The 19,648-nt window shown below is 38.5% G+C and overlaps 2 protein-coding genes across 2 annotated transcripts in view; one reads left to right on the top strand and one right to left on the bottom strand.

The window, feature by feature from the left end:
- The window catches only part of FBXL13 (F-box and leucine rich repeat protein 13), a 212,442-nt gene that overhangs the window by 133,814 nt on the left and 58,980 nt on the right, over positions 1-19,648 (bottom strand). The window lies entirely within an intron of this gene.
- Positions 1-19,648, top strand: part of LRRC17 (leucine rich repeat containing 17) — a 58,061-nt gene that overhangs the window by 19,886 nt on the left and 18,527 nt on the right. Inside the window, exon 2 of the mRNA XM_043967431.1 lies at positions 3,772-4,678. Within this exon, the coding sequence (XP_043823366.1) occupies positions 3,907-4,678 (772 nt within the window). The 5' untranslated portion in view covers positions 3,772-3,906. The remainder of the gene's footprint in view (positions 1-3,771; positions 4,679-19,648) is intronic.

The raw sequence follows: 19,648 nt of genomic DNA, 5'->3' as shown, positions 1-19,648 counted from the left end.
CCCTATGGGTCACAACCCCTTGGGCACCTCAGAGTAACTGCAGAGAATCTTTGGATTTATACATAAATCCATTTTTTAAAAAATACCTTCTTTAGACTGAATTATATATATATATATATTGCTGTTTTTAGATGTATGTAGATGCAATTTATAAAATACAAGTTAATTTTAGTATTACTAAATTCATGGTAGCATTATTTTCTCAATCAGTGGATATATACATACACATGTATGGAGAAAGACAGACAGACAGACAGACAGACAATTGTGCCTGAAATGTTTGATATAAAGGGATTTTTATACTTGAAAATGTTAGAAACCACTGTTTTATAGGCTAGGCCAGTGATTTATATTTTACATTTATGACCCCAAGTCATCAAAAGATTAATCCCCCCACGGGGGACACTAAGAGCTAAACATGACTGAATGACTGAACAACAACAAAGTCCCAACAGTCAACAAGACAAATCAAACCCTAACCTGTAGCATTTCATAATTTCTACAATGTACATGCTAACACTGGAAACTTAATAATTGGAGCTACTTTGGGCTGACTCCAGCATACTCATGCCCCCATATTTATAACCTCAGTAATCCTGGGTAAATCAAGTAATCTCTTTGAGCTTTAGTTTCCACATCAATAAAATGGGAATAAAAATACCTGTACCACCTACGTACCAGTATTGTTGTGAGGACAATGCTTTGTATACTTTGAAATACTGAATATATGTTTATAGTTATTGTTAATATCTTCCCCCACAATCCCTTCTGATTGGTGGCTTTGGGATAGGAAACTGGATAATTTCACTTATTTGAACTCTAAAATGTTAGTAAATTAGGCCTGGTTGAAGGCCTGTGGGGGGCTATTGTGGGTACAAAGCCCATGAGCTTAACTGTATGACCTTTGTAACATTTTCTTTATTCAGAGACCTTTTTTGCTTCCTTACTGGTTCCTTAGCTATAGTTTAGATAATTGACGCACACGTAAGTGACGTTACGCTTTCACTGGAGAGGCATCTTGTGTTTAGTTCCTTTTCTCTGTATACAAAAGACAAAACTGGTGTAAATTCAAGCCACTTTTTAGGGTCTTTCCTACATAGCACAGAGTACCTACCAAAAACAATTCACAATCACAATTCCTTCATAGGAAAAGCAAAGCATGATTCTCTGTAACACCTTCTTGGTTGTAAATATGAATAGGGTCACTATTTCAAAATATTTTTCCTAAGGGCACCTGTTGTTCACAATTCTAGCTGAATTAGAAAATCATAACAACAGCAAGTTGAAGGAAATGTTCTGATTGATATGTGTTGTTATAAACAAATGGATCTGTATTCTACTTTCGAGGCAAATTTTGTTTTGAATATCCCTTTACTTCAGCCTGGAATTCTTCCCCCCACACCCCCAAACTTAAGACTTTGATTACCTAGCCTGTATCCTCTCCCCCAAAAATACTGCTCTCAGGTGGCTTTCAATTAATTTCTAATAGGTAACTGATAACTCAGGTGTTAGTTGATGATATAACCCTTTTCAAAAACATCTGCATATTTAAGGCAGATGTTTAATTTTAATTTAATTTTAATTTTAGGGTGGCACCTTAGGGGTATCTCCCAGTCTTCATGTGGATCCCCAAAACAAGTCATCTCAGGTTAAAGCTGCTCTATAGAGTCTATAATTACTCAGAACAATAGTTCACAAGCCTCCATTGATACATGCACTTTTACTAGTCAGAAGCATAAGTAGTTTAAGTTCAAGTTATTTAATGAAATAGCATGGTAAGAACAAATACTAAAGCTGAAGCTTAAATACATTGGCCAAATAATAAGAAGAAAGGACTCATCGCAAAAGACCCTGAGGTTGACAAAAGGGATGACAGAGGATGAGATGGATAGATAATGTTGGAAACAACAAACATGAACTTAGACTTCAAGAGATAGGAGAGGACAGGAGAGTCTATCATGCTCATGGAGTCATGAAGAGTCAGGTACAACTGAACAACAAGTCAGAAAATCAATAATAAAATATTTTCCTCATAAACCCAAAGCATACCTAAAGACTACATATGAGGAAGCAAACATGTTCTTTATTAACATATGACCAAAAATATACACAGTACAAAGAACACACAATGGAACAAAATATTGTGATCACATATATCCAAGGTATACAGGAGAAGGGGCAACTCATACCTAGGACACTGGGGGACTGTTAGTATCTTCTGATGATGTCATCAAGCTGCTCTAGCTAGGCTTGTTTCCTGTTGACAACACAAGGGATACAGTCTCCCAGTATATTGTCTCCACTATGGAATGAGGGAATGACACATGATCTCTTCCAGGCACAGCTCCTTGTTGGTTTCGTGTAGACACTCTGTGATAGTGCTTCACTGGTCCTAAGGTGGGTGCTAGGTGAGGTTCTACTTGACACAAGATTTCCATTTCTAGCTTCTACAGTTGGCTAACATCCTCAGCTGAGGTACTTCTTCCTTCCAATGAGAGAAGTGGGTTCTGCCATTTTTTTAGCTGAAAGGCCAGAAGCTTTTGCTAAGAGTTCTTTTTAAAAAAAAAGATAGTGTTAAGACATGTAAGTCTTCAAACTAAGGATAAAATCCTGAGCAGCTGTAATTTGTCTTTCTACCAGAAAATGAAGTTCTTTGCCACTGACATCAAGCTCTTTAGAAAACAAAATATTTACAGCTAATTTGTGCCTTACAGCTTTGTCTATTTTTTAACCATAACTCACTAAAGTCTTTAATAAGGGCTGAAACTCTGTCAGAAGCTGCAACCTGACTTAGAGTTAGAAACTCCTTACAGCTTTTTGCTTAATGTTTGACTGCTAAACTGCACCCACAGTCATCATCAGTTTAGAGGCTGTCTCTCCAACAAAATGCCCAACAACCCTTCGGTATCTACTTAAATCTATCACCCCTATTCTGACTTTCCTTGTCTTCCTTTTCAAAGCTGACCTTATGGTTAACAAATTTAACTCTACACTGTCTTCTACTTTCAAATCCTTCATCCTCTTGTTTTATCACTCATTCCATGCCAAACTGAAGCCCTGGATAATACTGCCAACTGCCTCCTTTGCTTGTAATGGAGCTGGAATCTCCATCTTCTTCCCTCCGCTTCATCTCAAAACTCCTTACACATCATCACCTTTGTCTAAATTGGTTGGCTAACTGATTGCTCTTCAAGGATAATTCAGGTAAAAGGTGACACTCTCATTAAATGTTTTCTTGAGTATGATAAAGTTATAAAATAACTAGTGAAGTAAAATAAAATAATTTTTAAAAGTCTCAGTTCAGGTAAAAAAAGTAAAGTGGAATATATATTGTGTCAATACTCAGGAGTGGTCAAGTTAACAAATATTCATGAAATGCCTGCTACAAGGAGGGGAAAAAATGTGGAGGGAGGTGCTATGTTGTAGTAGAGAATCTACTGGATTTAGAATCCTCAGACCTGGGCTCATGTCCTGAGTCTGCCACTTACTACCCAGGAGAAGTGGGTAAGTCACTTGACTTCACTGGGCCTCAGTTTCCCTATCTGTAAAATTATGGCATTAGACTAGATGATCTCTAAGATCCCTTTCAGCTCTGAATCCATGATCCTAGGATTCCTCCATTATGAACCTCCTTTTGGAAGAAGTTATCATTTCTGTGTGCTATTACAAATGTGATGACGAAATTACACTGTATTTACAACATCCTTTTCACATATAGGAAGCTGAAGAAGTCCTTATGATTGCTAATCTTCTTCTTCTTTTCCAACCCAGGAATTCTACATATTCCAGCTGTATCTCATCGTTTCTGAACTGCATTAGTTAATATTACACAAACTCAGATTTCAAAGGAATCCTTTCACAGTTTCATCTATCACACAAAGTAATTGAGGCCAGCTGGATGTCAGGATGCAAGTGGTTGCCATTATAATATTGCTCTTCTTTTGTAAAACATCTGAATTTAGGAAGACAAGTTTGGGGAGTTCAAGAAGCAAAGCTCACAATGGAAGAGCAAACAATGGCCGGAGGGCCTCTAGCACTGTGAAGCGTTATGCCCCAGGCCTTCCATGTGATGTATATACTTATCTTCATGAAAAGTACTTAGATTGTCAAGAAAGAAAACTAGTTTATACTTTGCCTGGTTGGCCTGAGGATTTATTGCACATGCTGCTAGCAAGAAACAGAATCCGTATTTTGAAGAACAATATGTTTTCCAAGTTTAAAAAACTGAAAAGCCTGGATTTACAACAAAACGATATATCCAAAATTGAGAGTGAGGCTTTCTTTGGTTTAAACAGACTTACCACCCTCTTACTTCAGCACAACCAACTAAAGGTACTGACAGAGGAGGTGTTCATTTACACGCCTCTTCTAAGCTATCTGCGTCTCTATGACAATCCTTGGCACTGTACTTGTGAGATGGATACACTGATATCAATGCTGCAAATCCCAAGAAACAGGAATTTGGGGAATTATGCCAAATGTGAAAGTCCACGAGAACTGAAAAACCAAAAGTTGAAGCAGATAAAGTCTGAACAGTTATGTAATGAAGATGAAAAACACCAACTGGCCCCCAAGACTCAAGTATCAGGGAGACCTACAGTTGTTAAGCCCGAGGCTGACTCTTCTCTTTGCCACATTTATGTGTTTCCAATACAAACACTAGATTGCAAACGAAAAGGTTTGTACGCAGGTTTTTTTTTTATTAACATGAGCTGTTAAATGTGCTCTTGATACTTTCTGATTTTATTTTCGTCTTATTCTCGTGGCTATGGCATTTGTTCTAATAGGTCCTGACCACATATAGTTGTGAGCAATGCTTGAAGTGGAGACAGAGCAAGGGGATAGAAATGGTCTCATGTTTCCCAAGAGTCTCCTGCTCCTGCAAGGGTACAAGCTGCTCACCAAGGGCCCTCTCTCCCCTTTTCTTTCCAGCATCTCCTCCCTTTCTCAGCCACTCTTTATCATTTCTCTGCTCAAAGCTGAAAGGGAAGGGGGATGTGCTGGGACAGAGGAAACACTATCAGAGAGAAAACCATTCCAGGTTTTGGGGGGGCGGGGCAGGTGTGTCTCTTAATTCAAGCTCTTGCATGTGAGGAATTCCTTCATTTCTAGATGTGACTTGTGTATGGAAACCAAAAAAGAGAATGAAATTAGGGGCTAAATGTGTACCCTAATAGCCTGACTTACTCCTATTAAGGTGAAAGGTGAGTGTGCAATAAGAACCTGAAGGCAAAAAAAACATCTACAGAATTGGATAGATGTGGCTCTGCTAAGACAGGTGTGATTATGTCTTTTGTGTTACTTTTGTCCCAAGGTTATAACCAATTACTTCCCAAATAAATATAAAGTTATAAGTACTAGAGGTGTTAGCTTGTCTGTACTGTAATTGTTCCTATGTTATATCCTATATTCCTATATTGTACTATATAATACATACTATAATGCCACAAAGCATAAAAATTGTTTTTGAATGATAATTCAAAGACCTTTAACAATATAAATTTACCTATCATAAGAACAAAGACCAGGATAATGCTTACTTCTTTTTTTTTTTTTTTTTTGCGGGGCAATTGGGGTTAAGTGACTTGCCCAGGGTCACACAGCTAGTAAGTGTGTCAAGTGTCTGAGGCCAGATTTGAACTCAGGTACTCCTGAATCCAGGGCCAGTGCTCTATCCACTGCGCCATCTAGCTGCCCCTAATGCTTACTTCTTGAAAATGACTTAGTACCCAAAATATCACAATATTTATGAAAGTGTGAGCAAAGCTTTGAGTAACCTTGAAAGTGTTATGCAAATATGAGCTATTATTATTATTATCCTTGTTGTTATGAATAATCCTGCACATTGGGCATTTTCAGAACAGATTGAGGCTTCACTGAAATAATGATACAGACATGGGTTTGTGGTGATATAAAAGGAACAAAGTATAATCAAAAAAGCCCTGGAACTTGAATCATGAGGGTCTGCATTCAAGTTGTTCTCTGCCACAGCAGGGAAGCTACATAACTCCTCTGGGCCTCCATTATCCCCTTTCCAAAATAATGCCTGCATCACAGGGGTGCTCCAAGAAAAGAGTCAATGTGGTTCAGTGGGATAGCAAGTGGCTCCGGCGTGAGAGGCCTTGGACTCCAATCTTCCCTCTGATACTCTGTGACCTGGGGCACAGATCCGAACCTCCCTGGGCCTCCCTTTGCTCACTGTAAAATGAGGAGATTCAGTCAGACAGCCCCTGTTACAATTTTCAGCTCTAGATCTAGGATTCCACAAGAGTGCTTTATCAGCCCTCAGGTGTATTAATGAGTTATTAATGTGCAGGATGATTTTCAGAATGCTAGTATAGACTCCCCCAAAGGTAATCCATGACTCTCAAGTGATCTGAGAGTCTTCTGAGTAGGACATAGTTTATGCCCCCATCTAGTTTTACATGGGAAGCAGAGCCAGGAGCATGGTTCATGATAAACATTCCCAGAGGGGCAAAAGAGAAGACATAGGAAAGGACAGCAGTAGACAGCCAAAGAAATGAACTGGAAAAAGAACAGAAAAGGCAGGAAGGGACTGAGTAAGGGAGTATAACCTGCCAAGAAGACAAGTTTCATTGTTCTTTCCCAAAGTACCCATCTTTTAAGCTGGAGCAAAGTACTGACCACACCCTGTCTTGCTTGCCATTCTGATTAATACAGTACAGCTGTTTGCCTCCTTATAGCTTAGACACCACACCATCATTCATCCTGTGAGTATTCTCAAGTCCTCAATGCTTTGGTTTGGTGCAATATTCATTATGGAGGGCTTCTATGGGGCCTGAAGCCTTGCAGTTAAGCAAGCGTCCCAATATTTTATTGTCAGGCTCTTAACCTTCCCAATCCAACATGCATTGGAGTTTAACTACAATACATCATAAAATCTGGTGTTTCCCTCACCAAGGATTCCTGTTTATACAAAATGAGAGAGGGAATAAAGCTTCGGTCGGTAAAGATCTGGTTTGAGGTAGGTCTAAGAACTGGTAGAAGAAGAGATATATCCAGCTAAAGGCTGCTGTTTCCTTTCACTATACTCCTCACTACCTAGTTGCATGATCATTAAAATATAGCCCTCTTGGAAGGCATGTAAGTACATTAGCCAACCAGGCCAGGTACCTAACTTTGCAAAGGCTCTCCAGGGATTTGATATCGGTTGGTTCCCAGTAGTATGAGGCTGTTGCCCCTTAAATGGTTTCATGCATGTCAGCTTAAGCTGTCTACATCTCCTTAGATAGTTGTAGAATCTTACTTTACATAGTGTGGAATAAGAATGCAGGGAAAAACCAGGGGTGGAAACCACAGTCCATGCATAAAGAAGTATTTTGGGGGAATGAGTCAACTGTGCTGTTATGGCAGAATTCTGCCATGGGAAGCTGTGTAAACAAGGGTTTTTTAAAATAATATAAAAAATCACTTATGATATTGTTCCAGATTTAATCTTCCCATAATACTGAAAGTTATAAGCAACAGAAAGGTAAACATTTACTTAAGGAGGGTGAATAGTGAAGTTCAGGAGAATACCATGAACCATAAGGCCTTTTGTTGGGGGTGAAGGGGTTAGGGAGACCATGGAGCCTGAAAAATCTCTGAGGCACAAGCAACTAGCCTTAGCACTGGTGAAAAGTCGAGGAAAGGGTTTTGTTAAGTGTTTACTGTGATGTTTAAAAACTAAATAAGAGGTCACCTTAAATTAGAAGCTTTAGCACCAGTCTTTACGCATTAAGAATTTAATAAAGCATACTAGGTATTAGTAAAAAGAGAACACGTGGAGTCCAGAAAGTTAAGGGCCTATCTAGCCTACAGTTCCAGCCTGGTCTGGTTCTTCCTCAAGTCCTCCACCACAAGCCTGCTTCCACCATGAACTGCCCATGCAAACTGAGTGTGGAAGCTTTTTATAGGTCCAGAGGAGAGGCAGTCCTTACACACTATTTCAAGCTGATTGCATCCAAATCCATTGGTTCACTGGACTTGAGGGTGGTCTTGTGCTGATGTCATAGTCCACAGCCTCTGAGAACACTCCCTCTTGGGGGGAGTCAGCCAGATGTGGCTTTAATTTAATAAACTCAGCAAAGTCGATCACTCTCAATCAGTCTCAATTCAATCAGTTCTAAATTAATCTCAGGTGGGGCCTTTGGGTATCTGCCAAATCCCATTATTTTCTCACATTACTATATACTAACTACAATGTTAATCCCTGAGGATACAAAAAGAAAAATGGAGACAGTTGCTGCTCTCAAAGAGCTCATACTCTAACTAAGGGAGACAACATATAAAAGAAAGTTCAGCTTGAAAGCATATGGAAATACCTAGAGGTCCTAAGGGTTCAGTGGCAAGATGGATAGCAGGATGTCATTGGCCTTAAAGATATAATCATGCTCATGGAATGGTGACAGGTCCACCATGAAGTCTAACATTATTGCCACCCAAGACCAAAGAGGAGTCAGTATAAGCTGCAGCAGAAATGCTAGTTTTTTCATGGGATCTGTGGCTTAGGCATCCACTTCACTCACACTCACACACACACACTCTGTCTGTCTGTCTGTCTGTCTCTCTCTCTCTCTCTGTATATTTATGCATGTATATATACATATATGCAATATATACATATAATATATACATTGCTATATGGCGTATATATACATATGTAATATGTAGAGAGACCTATGTGTGAATATATATGTTACTGTGTGTATATATATGTATGTGTCAGCTGAATGTCATGTGGCATGTGTGGCCAAGAAAAGTCCTGAGTAATTGTTTTTATGAGCTTTTGACAACCAGTAGCCAGGCTGCCAGAGCACAGATGGCACATGCTTCATTAAGCTTTTCCGATGTGGGCAGGTGGGGATGTGTAGAAGGACAGGAATGGAGATGCACAAACTCATGAGAGATGTAGCCTCTTGCCTCCACCCCCCACTCCTGCTTCCAACAGCATGTAACACAGACAGCTGTGCCTGCCTTCTGGTAGATGAATCATAGGAGGTATAACCAAGGTTGAACTGTTACAAAGTTTTCCATCTGCAGATGTCTCTGCAGTTGGTGATTGCTCTTCTGGGTATCCGTATTCTAGTTTCTACAAAACAACACCTACAAAATAATTGCAATACCCTGGGATCTAGGAGATGGTAAAAACCAAATTAAAAAAAATAATGCTCAGTGATTCTGACATTTGTTGAGTTTGTGGGTGGTTTGGAGTTGTCCATTGTTTTTATAGTTGATGTCAACAACAGGTTCCTGGGCTCCTGCTAGAGCAGGAGCTTCTTACCTTTTGGGGTACCATGGACCCCTTAGATAATCTGGTAAAACCTATGGACCCCTTCTCAGAATAAATTTTTTAAATAATTGGAAGAAATGCTCAATTTCAGTTAATGGCTACTTGAGGCAAATCAGGAAACATTTATTAAGTATATAATATGTCCCAGACAGACACAGAGAAAGACAAAAACAATCCCTGACCTCAAGGAGCTTACAATCTAATGGGGGAGACAACACACAAACAACTATGTATAAAAAGATTTATATAGAATAAATTGAAGGTAAGTTCAGAGAGAAGGCACTAGCATTAAGGGGAACATTAGAGGCTTCTTGCAGGAGGTAATGAAAATAATGTAATTTTTTCCCCTCTAAGTGTATGGATCCCCTGAAATATATCCTTAGACCACAGGTTAAGAACCCTTGCTCTGAATGATAACTCTAAGTCTCAAATGGGATCTTGAGCATAATTATTCTTCTCCCAGATGTAGTTCTTTTCAGTCAAGGATAATTTGTGGAAGAAGGAAGAACAAGGTCAGGACAAGATGAAGGGTAGAATGCCCTCCAAGAAAACAACTCCCAATTCAATGTTGGATGTGATGGGTTCTACTCTGAAGGGCTTATGCCTTGAGTAAATCAAGTGATCTAAAACAAGAGTGAATTTAAGCTGCTTCTCAAAAGTGAATGAGGACCACAAGTCAGAGGTTTCTAGTAAAATGCCTTTCAGGGCCTGAATGAGTTAATACGTGCTAGGCACTCAGATTGAAAAGAGAAAAATGAAACAGTCTCTGCCCCAAGGATCATACATTCTAGCAGCAAAGACAAAATGTATGTTTATAAGGATATAAAAATAAAAGAGATAATTTTGTAGGGAAAGCCACTAATAGCTAGGGGAATAAAGTTTCATGTAAAAGATAGTACTTAATCTGGGCTGTGAAGAAAACGAAGCATTCTAAGAAGATGAGGACATCTTTGAGACGTGCAAAGAACTGGGACAGAGATACAGCATCAGGGTAAAAAATATCAGGAGGAAGCAATGATTGGGCCTTGTCAAGCTCAGGAACTACCATATTTTTATCAAGATGGGGGTCCACCACTTTAACATGGCCTCAAAATGTCATGAGTCAATCCATTCAACTAACCAGCCTCTATCATGACTTGGAATTTCCATTTCCTCTATCCAACACCAGTATTTCTCTATCTTGCTGAATGGCTGGACCTGGTCAGCATCCCAGGAGTACATGAAAATATTATCTACATAGATCACCACCAGCAGGCAATAACAGCAACAATAATGATGATAACTAGTGTTTATATAGGGCTTCAAGGTTTTCAAACTGAAAACCTTGCATATATTATTTAATCCCAGGTCCTTCAAAAATGGATTAGATATATGGAGTGGATAAGCATGGAGAACAAAAGATGTCGCTAAGGTTGTAAATTGGGTGAAAGGAAGGAAGGCAAGTTCCCTTGACAGTAATAGGGAAGTTTGGACAGGGAAAGGTTTATGGGAAATGCTATGAGTTCTATTCTGGATATGTTGAGTTTGAGTTGCCAACATGGCATCCAAATGTCTAGTAGGCAGGAGGGACTATAGCTCAGGAGAAAGATTAGAACTGGATATGTAGATTTGGGGATCACCTTTACAAAGATGAATTGAACCATGGTAGCTGATTAGATCAGACTACAGAGAGAAAAAAGAAGGTCTAGGACACAACTTTGGAGGACAATGACAGTAAGTGTAATATGAAGAAAGATGCAATAAAGGAGAATGATAAGAATCATCACTCAGGTAGAAGGGAGAACCAAGAGAAAGCAGAGGCATGAGAACCTGCCAAGGATGAGGTTGTCAATGATGCCCCCGTGTTGCAGAGAGATAAAGAAGGATGGAATAAAAGCCATTCTATTTGGCAAATAAAAAATTATTGGTAACTGCGGCAAAAGCAGCTTCAGTTAAGTGATAAAGTTAGAAAACGAATTACATGGGGTTTTGAGGAGAATGAGAGAAAAGGAAGTGGAAATGCCAAGTGTGTATAGCTTTTCCAAGGAGTTTAGCCGAGAAGGGGAGAAGAGAAATAGGATGATATCTGACAGCACAGTCAGGTTAAGTGAGGTTTTTTTAAGGATGTGAGAAATGTGGGCATTTTTTAAAGACAGCAGATTAGGAATAAATAGAGATTACAGAGAGAGTGGAGACCAGTACTCTGAGCTCAAAATTCTTCAACCTTCAGCTCATATGGCAGCATCTCAGGCCTTCACTGGCTGTGGATTATCCATGTTGTAGATCAGCACAAACCATATCTCAATTCTCACTGAGATGACTCTCGTGCAGGCCCTTATGACCACCCACCTAGATATTAGGCTCCTAGCTGGTGTGTCCATATTCATGCTGTCCCCTGTTCAATTTGTCACCACAGTGATATTTCTTGCACACAGAGTCATATTATTCTTCTACCTAAAAATCTTCAGTGACTTACTAATGCCTCTTTAGTGAAGTTCAAACTTCCTAAATCTACCAGTCTACTTTCCCAGCCTTACCTCACATTAACTCTCTTCAATGTACTCTACATACCGGATGAATTGGATTATTTTCTCTCCCCCAACATACCTTGAGCTCTCATGCCTCCACCCCTTTACTCATGCCATTTCTCATGCCTGCAATACTTTACCTCTCACTCTTTACCATTTGAATAACTAACCATCATTTCAAGGCCAACTCAAATACAACTTTCTCCAAGAAGTCCTCCATGAACCTTCCAGTTGGTTTTTCCCTTCATTTCCTTAATGCACACATAGCAGAGGCCATCCCATGAAACATGAATGGAGTTCCACAGGTTGGCTTCTGCTCCACACCTATGGAATACTATATATGACACTTAACTGTATTTAGTTCTCTTGTTTCTCCTAGGTCTGTCAGCTCCACGAGGGGACTGTACATGATATAAATTTTGTATCTCCACCTATAACACTGCTCTGTACGTAGCTGGCTTTCAATACATGCTTGGTGAGCAACACTGTGAGAGTTAGAGCCATAAGTCAGAGTAATAACAAGTTAAGTATTGGTCAGATAATAATCTCAGCAAAAGAGAAGGTGAACTCAGAAATACAAAGCCACAGAAATAAACAAGAGTAGGAGAATTGGGAAAGGTCCAGGCTGCTGAGGAGACAGCAGGCAGTAGTCTTGCTCTTTTAAAGCATGATGATACACTGATTATGCTAACCTTGTCTTCCCCCACCCAAACCACACCATTTAATGCCACTCAGCTGTTTACTTCCTTGTAGTTCAGACATGTTTTAGCCTGATAGAGCATTTTACCTGTCTTTTGTTTCTGGCATAGATTAATAACCTACAACATGTAACTGAAACCAGACCACCTAATATCTCATAAAAGTGGCACCATATTCCCTGTATATTTGGATGAGGTTTCTTTTCTTGTGGGAAAAGGGCAAACAATGTATGCAAAGTGGTTCCTAGGGCTCTTCCCACACCTAAGTAGTAAATAGATTGAGGCCCATGAGTACAAACAAATTCAGACAACCTGAACCAGGACAGCATTCAGCTGGATAACAGGGTTCAAACACCATTTCATTCACTGTGACCTTGGGAACTGGTTTCAGTGCTCTGGAAGTCACAACCACAGGACTAGATTTGTTTCCTATAGCTCTCTGTTAACCACTATACAATCTCACACATCACTGGGTGGGCAATCACAGAGTGACTTGGAAAATGCAATTCTGGAGTTCCTCTCAATTTATTAAAGAGTTTTACATTACCTTAGCTATTGTTTGCCCTTTGTTCCCAGAAAGAACCATGACATCAGGTGATGTCATAACTTGCAGTGAATGGGATTTAAATGAGGGAGGGCTATGCAAGGTCACCAACCTCACTCTCTCCTCCAGAGTCATCTGGGTCCAGTGGCAAGATATATTTCAGGATGACTGGAGATGGCCCCTGGATGTTTAAGGCAATTGGGGTTAAGTGGCTTGCCCAGGGTCATAGAGTTAGTAAGTGTCTGAAGTGAGATTTGAACTCAGATCCTCCCAATTTCAGGGCCAGTGCTCTATCCACCGTGCCAACTAGCTGCTCTCATTGGCTTAGCAAGTTAAAGTTGAGTATACTTAACTCATGAACTTCAAGCAATAGGGTATCCGAGAAAAGTTGATAGGTTAACTTCTCAATAGCCAGAACATGTAAAGTTCTTCACTGTGCTATGGCTACAAAATCACTGTTTCATAGTATATATGTTTTATTAGGATTTATAATTAGGATCTAGACATTTATTAGGATTCCTTTGGTGATACTTATGTGAGAATTGAATGTCATGCTACTATCTTCCATTGTGTTAGGAGAAAAAAATGAAAATCCAATAACTACTATTATTTGGTTCCTGTCCCCTATGTGCCAAAAAGACTTTTCCTTTGCTGTTGATCCCAGAATGAGATATGGGAGTAGACAGAGAAGAGATCTGTTTTCTGTTAATAAAACGAGAAAAGGACTACTTTACGGAAAATGGAAAATGTCTGTACCTGAACCACACTATATTCAGAAACTAGATAACCATGGAAGAAATTATCTCCCTGGTCTCTTCTATATCCATGGTTCATTCCTTTCCCAAAGCCAGTTCTGCCTTTGTCTTTTTCTTTCTTTCTTGACCTTTTCCTATTCTTTTCTTCCAGAATTCAACCACTTTCATTTCATATGATGAATTTGTTCTTATCCTCAAAGGCTGTCTGACTAAACAAAAATGACAGTTACAGCCATACCCTAATTTTTGCATGTATAAGCCACAGGAGAAATACAAAGCTTTTAGGCAAATTTACAGATAAATGTATAGTCGACATGGTCTCTGAATTCTATTTTTTTTTTTAGAAAATAAGACTTTATATAATCAGCACAGTGCCCAAACAGTAATTTTTTACTAACTTTAGAATGTCAGGATTGATAGATATGGGAGATGGATATTCATGATCCTGACAGATTGTAGTAATTAGTAATGACAGATTTTCAAAATATCATGGACTAGGCAGTGCCCATCACAGCATTCCCACTGCAAACATAACCATTCTATGGGAACCTGGTTCCTCTTGTTCATGGGTAAGCAGTAATATGGTGCTGGAGATATCTGCTTTATGTCTGCTAGGATTCCAAGGGAACAAATTAATGTCACTCCACATTATTCTTCATGCTCACTAATATGCCCACTCACTTCTCCCAACATCCATGTTTAAATTTTTTAAAAGTTGAATAAGAAAAAAAGTAACAAATCTAAGCTCCTATAAGCGCTTACCTGACTTGATGTCAATGCTCAAATGAGTTTTCTAATATGTAATCAAAATCGAAGTGCTGACCAGATTTTGTAACTGGAAAGTCTGGATTCAAAACCTGGCTCTCATGCTTATTAGCTATGGAACCATGGGTAAGTCGCTTAGCCTCTCTGAGTCTGTTTCCTTATCCATAAAACAGGAATATAAGATTTGCTTTATCTACCTCACAGGGAAAAACTCTTGGGAAGAAATTACTTTGTAAACCTAAAGCAGTGTATAAATGTGAATTAGCCTTTTTCCTGGAACACAGTGACAAAATTATTAATAGAATCTCCCAGTTATAGCCTGGTAACTTATTTTGGTTTTCTTGTTTTAACTTAATTTCATTAAAAAGGTATTTGTTACGTGCTTGTTATAATCTCTCTCAGCCTCATTCTCTCAGCAGTAAAATGAGAAGATTTGACTATGTGACCTCTAAGGTTGCTTCCAGCTCTAGTTTATGCTGCTATGGTGTATTAGGTGCTGTGGAAGCTGCAAAGAGATATAAAACATATACTCAAAAATTTTGTAATGACACTAGGGAGATAATATACATACACAATACTTAAGTAACGATAAGACAAGGTTGTGCAGGTTTACATGCCAAAATGAGTGCATGACAGTGTGGTAGAAGAGATAGGAAAAGAGAGAGAGTTCACTGTGAGCCAAAGCAATCAGAGTTTCCTGGAAAAGGAGGACTTGAGGAAGGTCACAAATAGGATTATTATTATTTAAATTTATAATTTATGTTCCTTTTTGCCTCCTCCCACTTTTTCATTTTCACCTTACTTCCTATCTGAAGGCCAAAACATATATGTGACACATATAGTAATTATTCATACATATACTCATATGGGTGAGTTAGCTTTTTTCCAGCTGTCTTGGAATAAGTCAGATTGCTGCACAGGGGATGTTTGATGTGCCAATTTAACCACATGTGTCTTAAAGTTTGCCATTACTGCCCTAGAAAATTGTAGGAAAAAGGAATAATGGCTTTATTCATTTTCTGCCAAAAGACTTGGTCTTTCAAAAGGAATAAATGTGGAATTAGTTGAAAAGAATGTCCGTGCCACATTGAGATGAGATTTGCCAAAAATACATGAAAGTTGGGATTTTAAAATCTACTTTTAGCTCTAAATTTACCAGCACACCCTTCCAACTTTTTGAGCAGTCATTTTACTACTAAGATGGTAGAAGTTGAAAACCATTCAGGTAAATTATTCCCAGGTGCCTCTGTGGACAGCAGAAAATGCCACAGCTACAAGGAGGTGCATAAATCTTCCCAGGTGGGAACTGTGGTTAAGTACTTTTTATTGCAGCCATCAGGGTCAGTCATGACTCTTCCACTACTCTTAAGAAGCCTTCACAAGGGCTCTGGTTACTGATGACAATAAAGACAGACCACAAGAAGGAATAGAAATTTTCCAATTTCCTCCTGAGCACTGGAAAGTGAGAAGCATTGGCTGAAGGCTGATGGGAAGGAAAAGTGGTGATCAAATAATTATGATTATTTGTTCATCATGAATCAAGTATTCTGAGTAGCACAAAACATGCAGGGAGACAAAATGATATGGAGGAACGAGTACTGGCTTTGGGGTCAAAGGATACAGGTTCAAATCCTGCCTTTGAGACTTCCTATCCATGTGTGACCTTAGGCAAATCACATTACCTCCCTGGGTCTCAAGTTCCTCATCTGTGTGTGTATACACACACACACACACACACACACACACACACACACGCATGTATGTATGTATATGGATCTGTGTGTGTATATATATATATATATATATGTATATATATATATATATATATATATATATATATATATTTCCCTCATGTCCTAAGTGGTTAGCTTCCACATTCTTTTTATTTTTTATTTTTACTGGGGCAGTGAGGGTTAAGTGACTTGCCCAGGGTCACATAGCTAGTCAGTGTCAAGTGTCTGAGGCCGGATTTGAACTCAGGTACTCCTGAATCTAGGGCCGGTGCTTTATCCACTGAGCCACCTACCTGCCCCCTAGCTTCCAAATTCTTAACCAAAGGTACTATTCACATGTGTGTACATATTAAATATGTGGCTAAATTTGCACATCCAGCATCCCCAAGTAGCAATCTAACTTGTTCCAACACAGCTGGAAAAAAGCTAACACCCTTAGGGGTATGAATAATTCCTGTATGTGTTGCATAGATGTTTTGGCCTTTGGATAGAAAGAAAGGTGAAAATGACAAAGTTCCAGAGTTTTGTGTATTGCAAACATATACTAAGGCGGCAAAAAGAAGATAAATCACAAATTTAGATAATGATAATCCTACTTTAAGTCCTTGCTCAAGTCCTCCTTTTTCCAGGAAACCTCTGATCACTTTAGCCCAGAGTGAACTCTCCCACCTCCCGTCTCTTCTACAACATTTTCATTCACTCATTTTGGCACAAAAACATGTGCAACCTTGTTTTTATCATTGTTTAAGTGTTTCTTAAGTGTGCTTATTTTGTACATATTTACATATGTTCATATATTTGTCTGTTTATTCTATACATACATATAAAATACACACATAGACTGTTTCCTCACAGATGAGAAAAGTTCAGAGAGACCTGAACTGTACTGTCCAAAGGACTTGTACAGCGGCAGCTAGGTGCACAATCAATAGAGTGGGGAGCTTGGAGTCAAGAGGAGGAGAATCCAAATCTTTCTTCAAACACTTCCTAGGTATGTAACTCTGGGCAAGTCACTTAACCTCTCTGGCTACCTCGGCTTCATAATCTATATAATAAGAATAATACATAGCACCTACCTCTCAGGGTGATTGTAGAGATAAAAAGAGTCATTTTAATTGCTTAGCACAGTACCTGATACATTATGACATCCCTATTATTATGGCTGTTAGTCTTCTAATGATTATAGATATAGGTATATAAACTATTTGCCACAGCTCACGTATTTACACATAAACCTTCTACCTCAATTCACTTAAATCTTTTAATTCTACCTATGCATTCTAATTTTACCTGTGAAATATATACTTTTCACAGATTTTCACAATAGTACTATTCACGTATGAGTATGAACACCAGAGTTTTCTATATTGCATACATATAGTAAGGCTTTATTTTTATAATTATTCATTTGTAGATCTTATTATCTGAAGCTCTGATCTATCTTTGCCTCACAAGCTACAAAATGTCTTTGCTCCCAAAAAAAGCATCTCTGCTTCAGAACTTAATAAATGTTCTGTGTTGACTTGAAACCTAGTTCTATGAATTAAAATTATTTCTTAGCCTTTCTCAGCTGTAGCACTTCATAGTATTATGATCTTTTCTCTACCAATTTATATGTGATTTAGTTTGTAGAAGTCTTGCTGTCATTTACCTTTCAAACTTACTCTGCCTTAAAGATATGTTGTATACAGCAAGCACTGCATTAAGACTGCAAAACTGCCTTTCAGAACCTCCCACCTGCTACTTCTCTAGTTATGTATAAAGCTTAAATCACATACATTTCAAAGTTTGCCTCTGTTGAAAACAATGAACTTTGGCAGATCAAAGACTTTAAAACCTAATGTAGGTTAGGAACTATAATTTAAACCATTCTATAATCAGTCATCTATCTTGCCAAAATGGTTTTTTAGGAAAGGAAATTTCACGTCAGTCAGTCAACAAGCATTTATTTAGTGCCTACTATTTACCAGACTCAGAACTGAGGATACAAAGAAAGGCAAAATGCATCATGAAGATCACATTCTGAGGAGAGAGACAACATTCATATACAGAAAAACAGGTGATAACTATGGGAAGGCGCCAGAATTAAAAGGGATCAGGAACATTCCTCATTAATCATTCTAAATTTAAAAAACCACAAACGTCAAGAAATTTCTCTTCATATCTATCCCAATAAACCCTATTTTCTAACATTTAACAATCTTTGTTGCCTTGCTTTGAACTTTCTCCATATTATCCACATGGCTTTTTTTACCTTAGTTATCCCCCCAAAACACGCAACTTTCTCAGAAGGGACTTGGCAATTCTAAGGACAAAGTTACTCCTACATTCACAATAATACCTAATCTTAATATCTTGTTCCTTCTGAGCTCCAATTACTAAGGAAAATCCCCTACTGAAAGACAGAAATTATGTATTTTTAGAACATCTTCATTCCAAGCTCAACGAGTTTTGTGCATAACTCATTTAATCTCACAATTTTCCTGAAAGAATGGCTGGTTGTGTTATTATAACAATGTCCAATTTACAAAGAGGAAAAAATGTAACAAAATGTTAAATGCCACATAAGGAAAAGTTTATACTTCCCCTCAGAGAGAAAGCAAATTTGATCATACTGAGGATGTTAAAGAATTGAAAATCCCCTCCCAATAAAAAAATAAGAATAAATAGATATTAAAAGGAGGAAAATTTAATCTGTTTCTATGATTGATTTCGATTCTACTACCATAGATTAAGAAAACTGTAATTTAATGATGAATATAAAATAGAAGAAATATCATCTCAGCACTCCCAAAGTTCTGAACTACAGGGGCAGTTAAGATAAATTGTCACCATCTTTTATGATATTATATTTCTCACCATAGTTCTCTCCCAAGTGTTCCCATTTCTATCAGAAGTTTTCATTTGTTTCTTAGGATGCCTTAAAAGTGTCAATAGTGGGGCAGCTAGGTTGTACAGTGGATAAAGCACCAGCCCTGGATTCAGGAAGACCTGAGTTCAAATCCAGTCTCAGACACTTGACACTTACTAGCTGTGTGACCCTGGACAAGTCACTTAACCCTCACTGTCCCGAAAAAAAAAAAGTGCCAATTTTTTTTTTCATATGAAAATGTCCTTGGCAACGTTGTTACTAGTCATATAAATTTTCTGTGACATCAAAAGTTATTATTTTGGATAGCGCACCGGCCCTGGAGTCAGGAGTACCTGAGTTCAAATCCGGCCTCAGACATGTAACACTTACTAGCTGTGGGACCCTGGGCAAGTCACTTAACCCCAACTGCCTCACTAAAAAAAAAAAAGTTATTTTGCTGAAAATTACCATCATTTAGTGGTGGGCTTTGAAAAAGATGCTGG

The sequence above is a fragment of the Dromiciops gliroides genome, chromosome 5, assembly GCF_019393635.1.
Source record: "Dromiciops gliroides isolate mDroGli1 chromosome 5, mDroGli1.pri, whole genome shotgun sequence".
In the NCBI taxonomy this organism is placed as follows: Eukaryota; Metazoa; Chordata; class Mammalia; order Microbiotheria; family Microbiotheriidae; genus Dromiciops; species Dromiciops gliroides.
The sequence above is the reverse complement of the archived record's forward strand: the minus strand, read 5'-3'. Positions and strand labels throughout refer to the sequence as shown.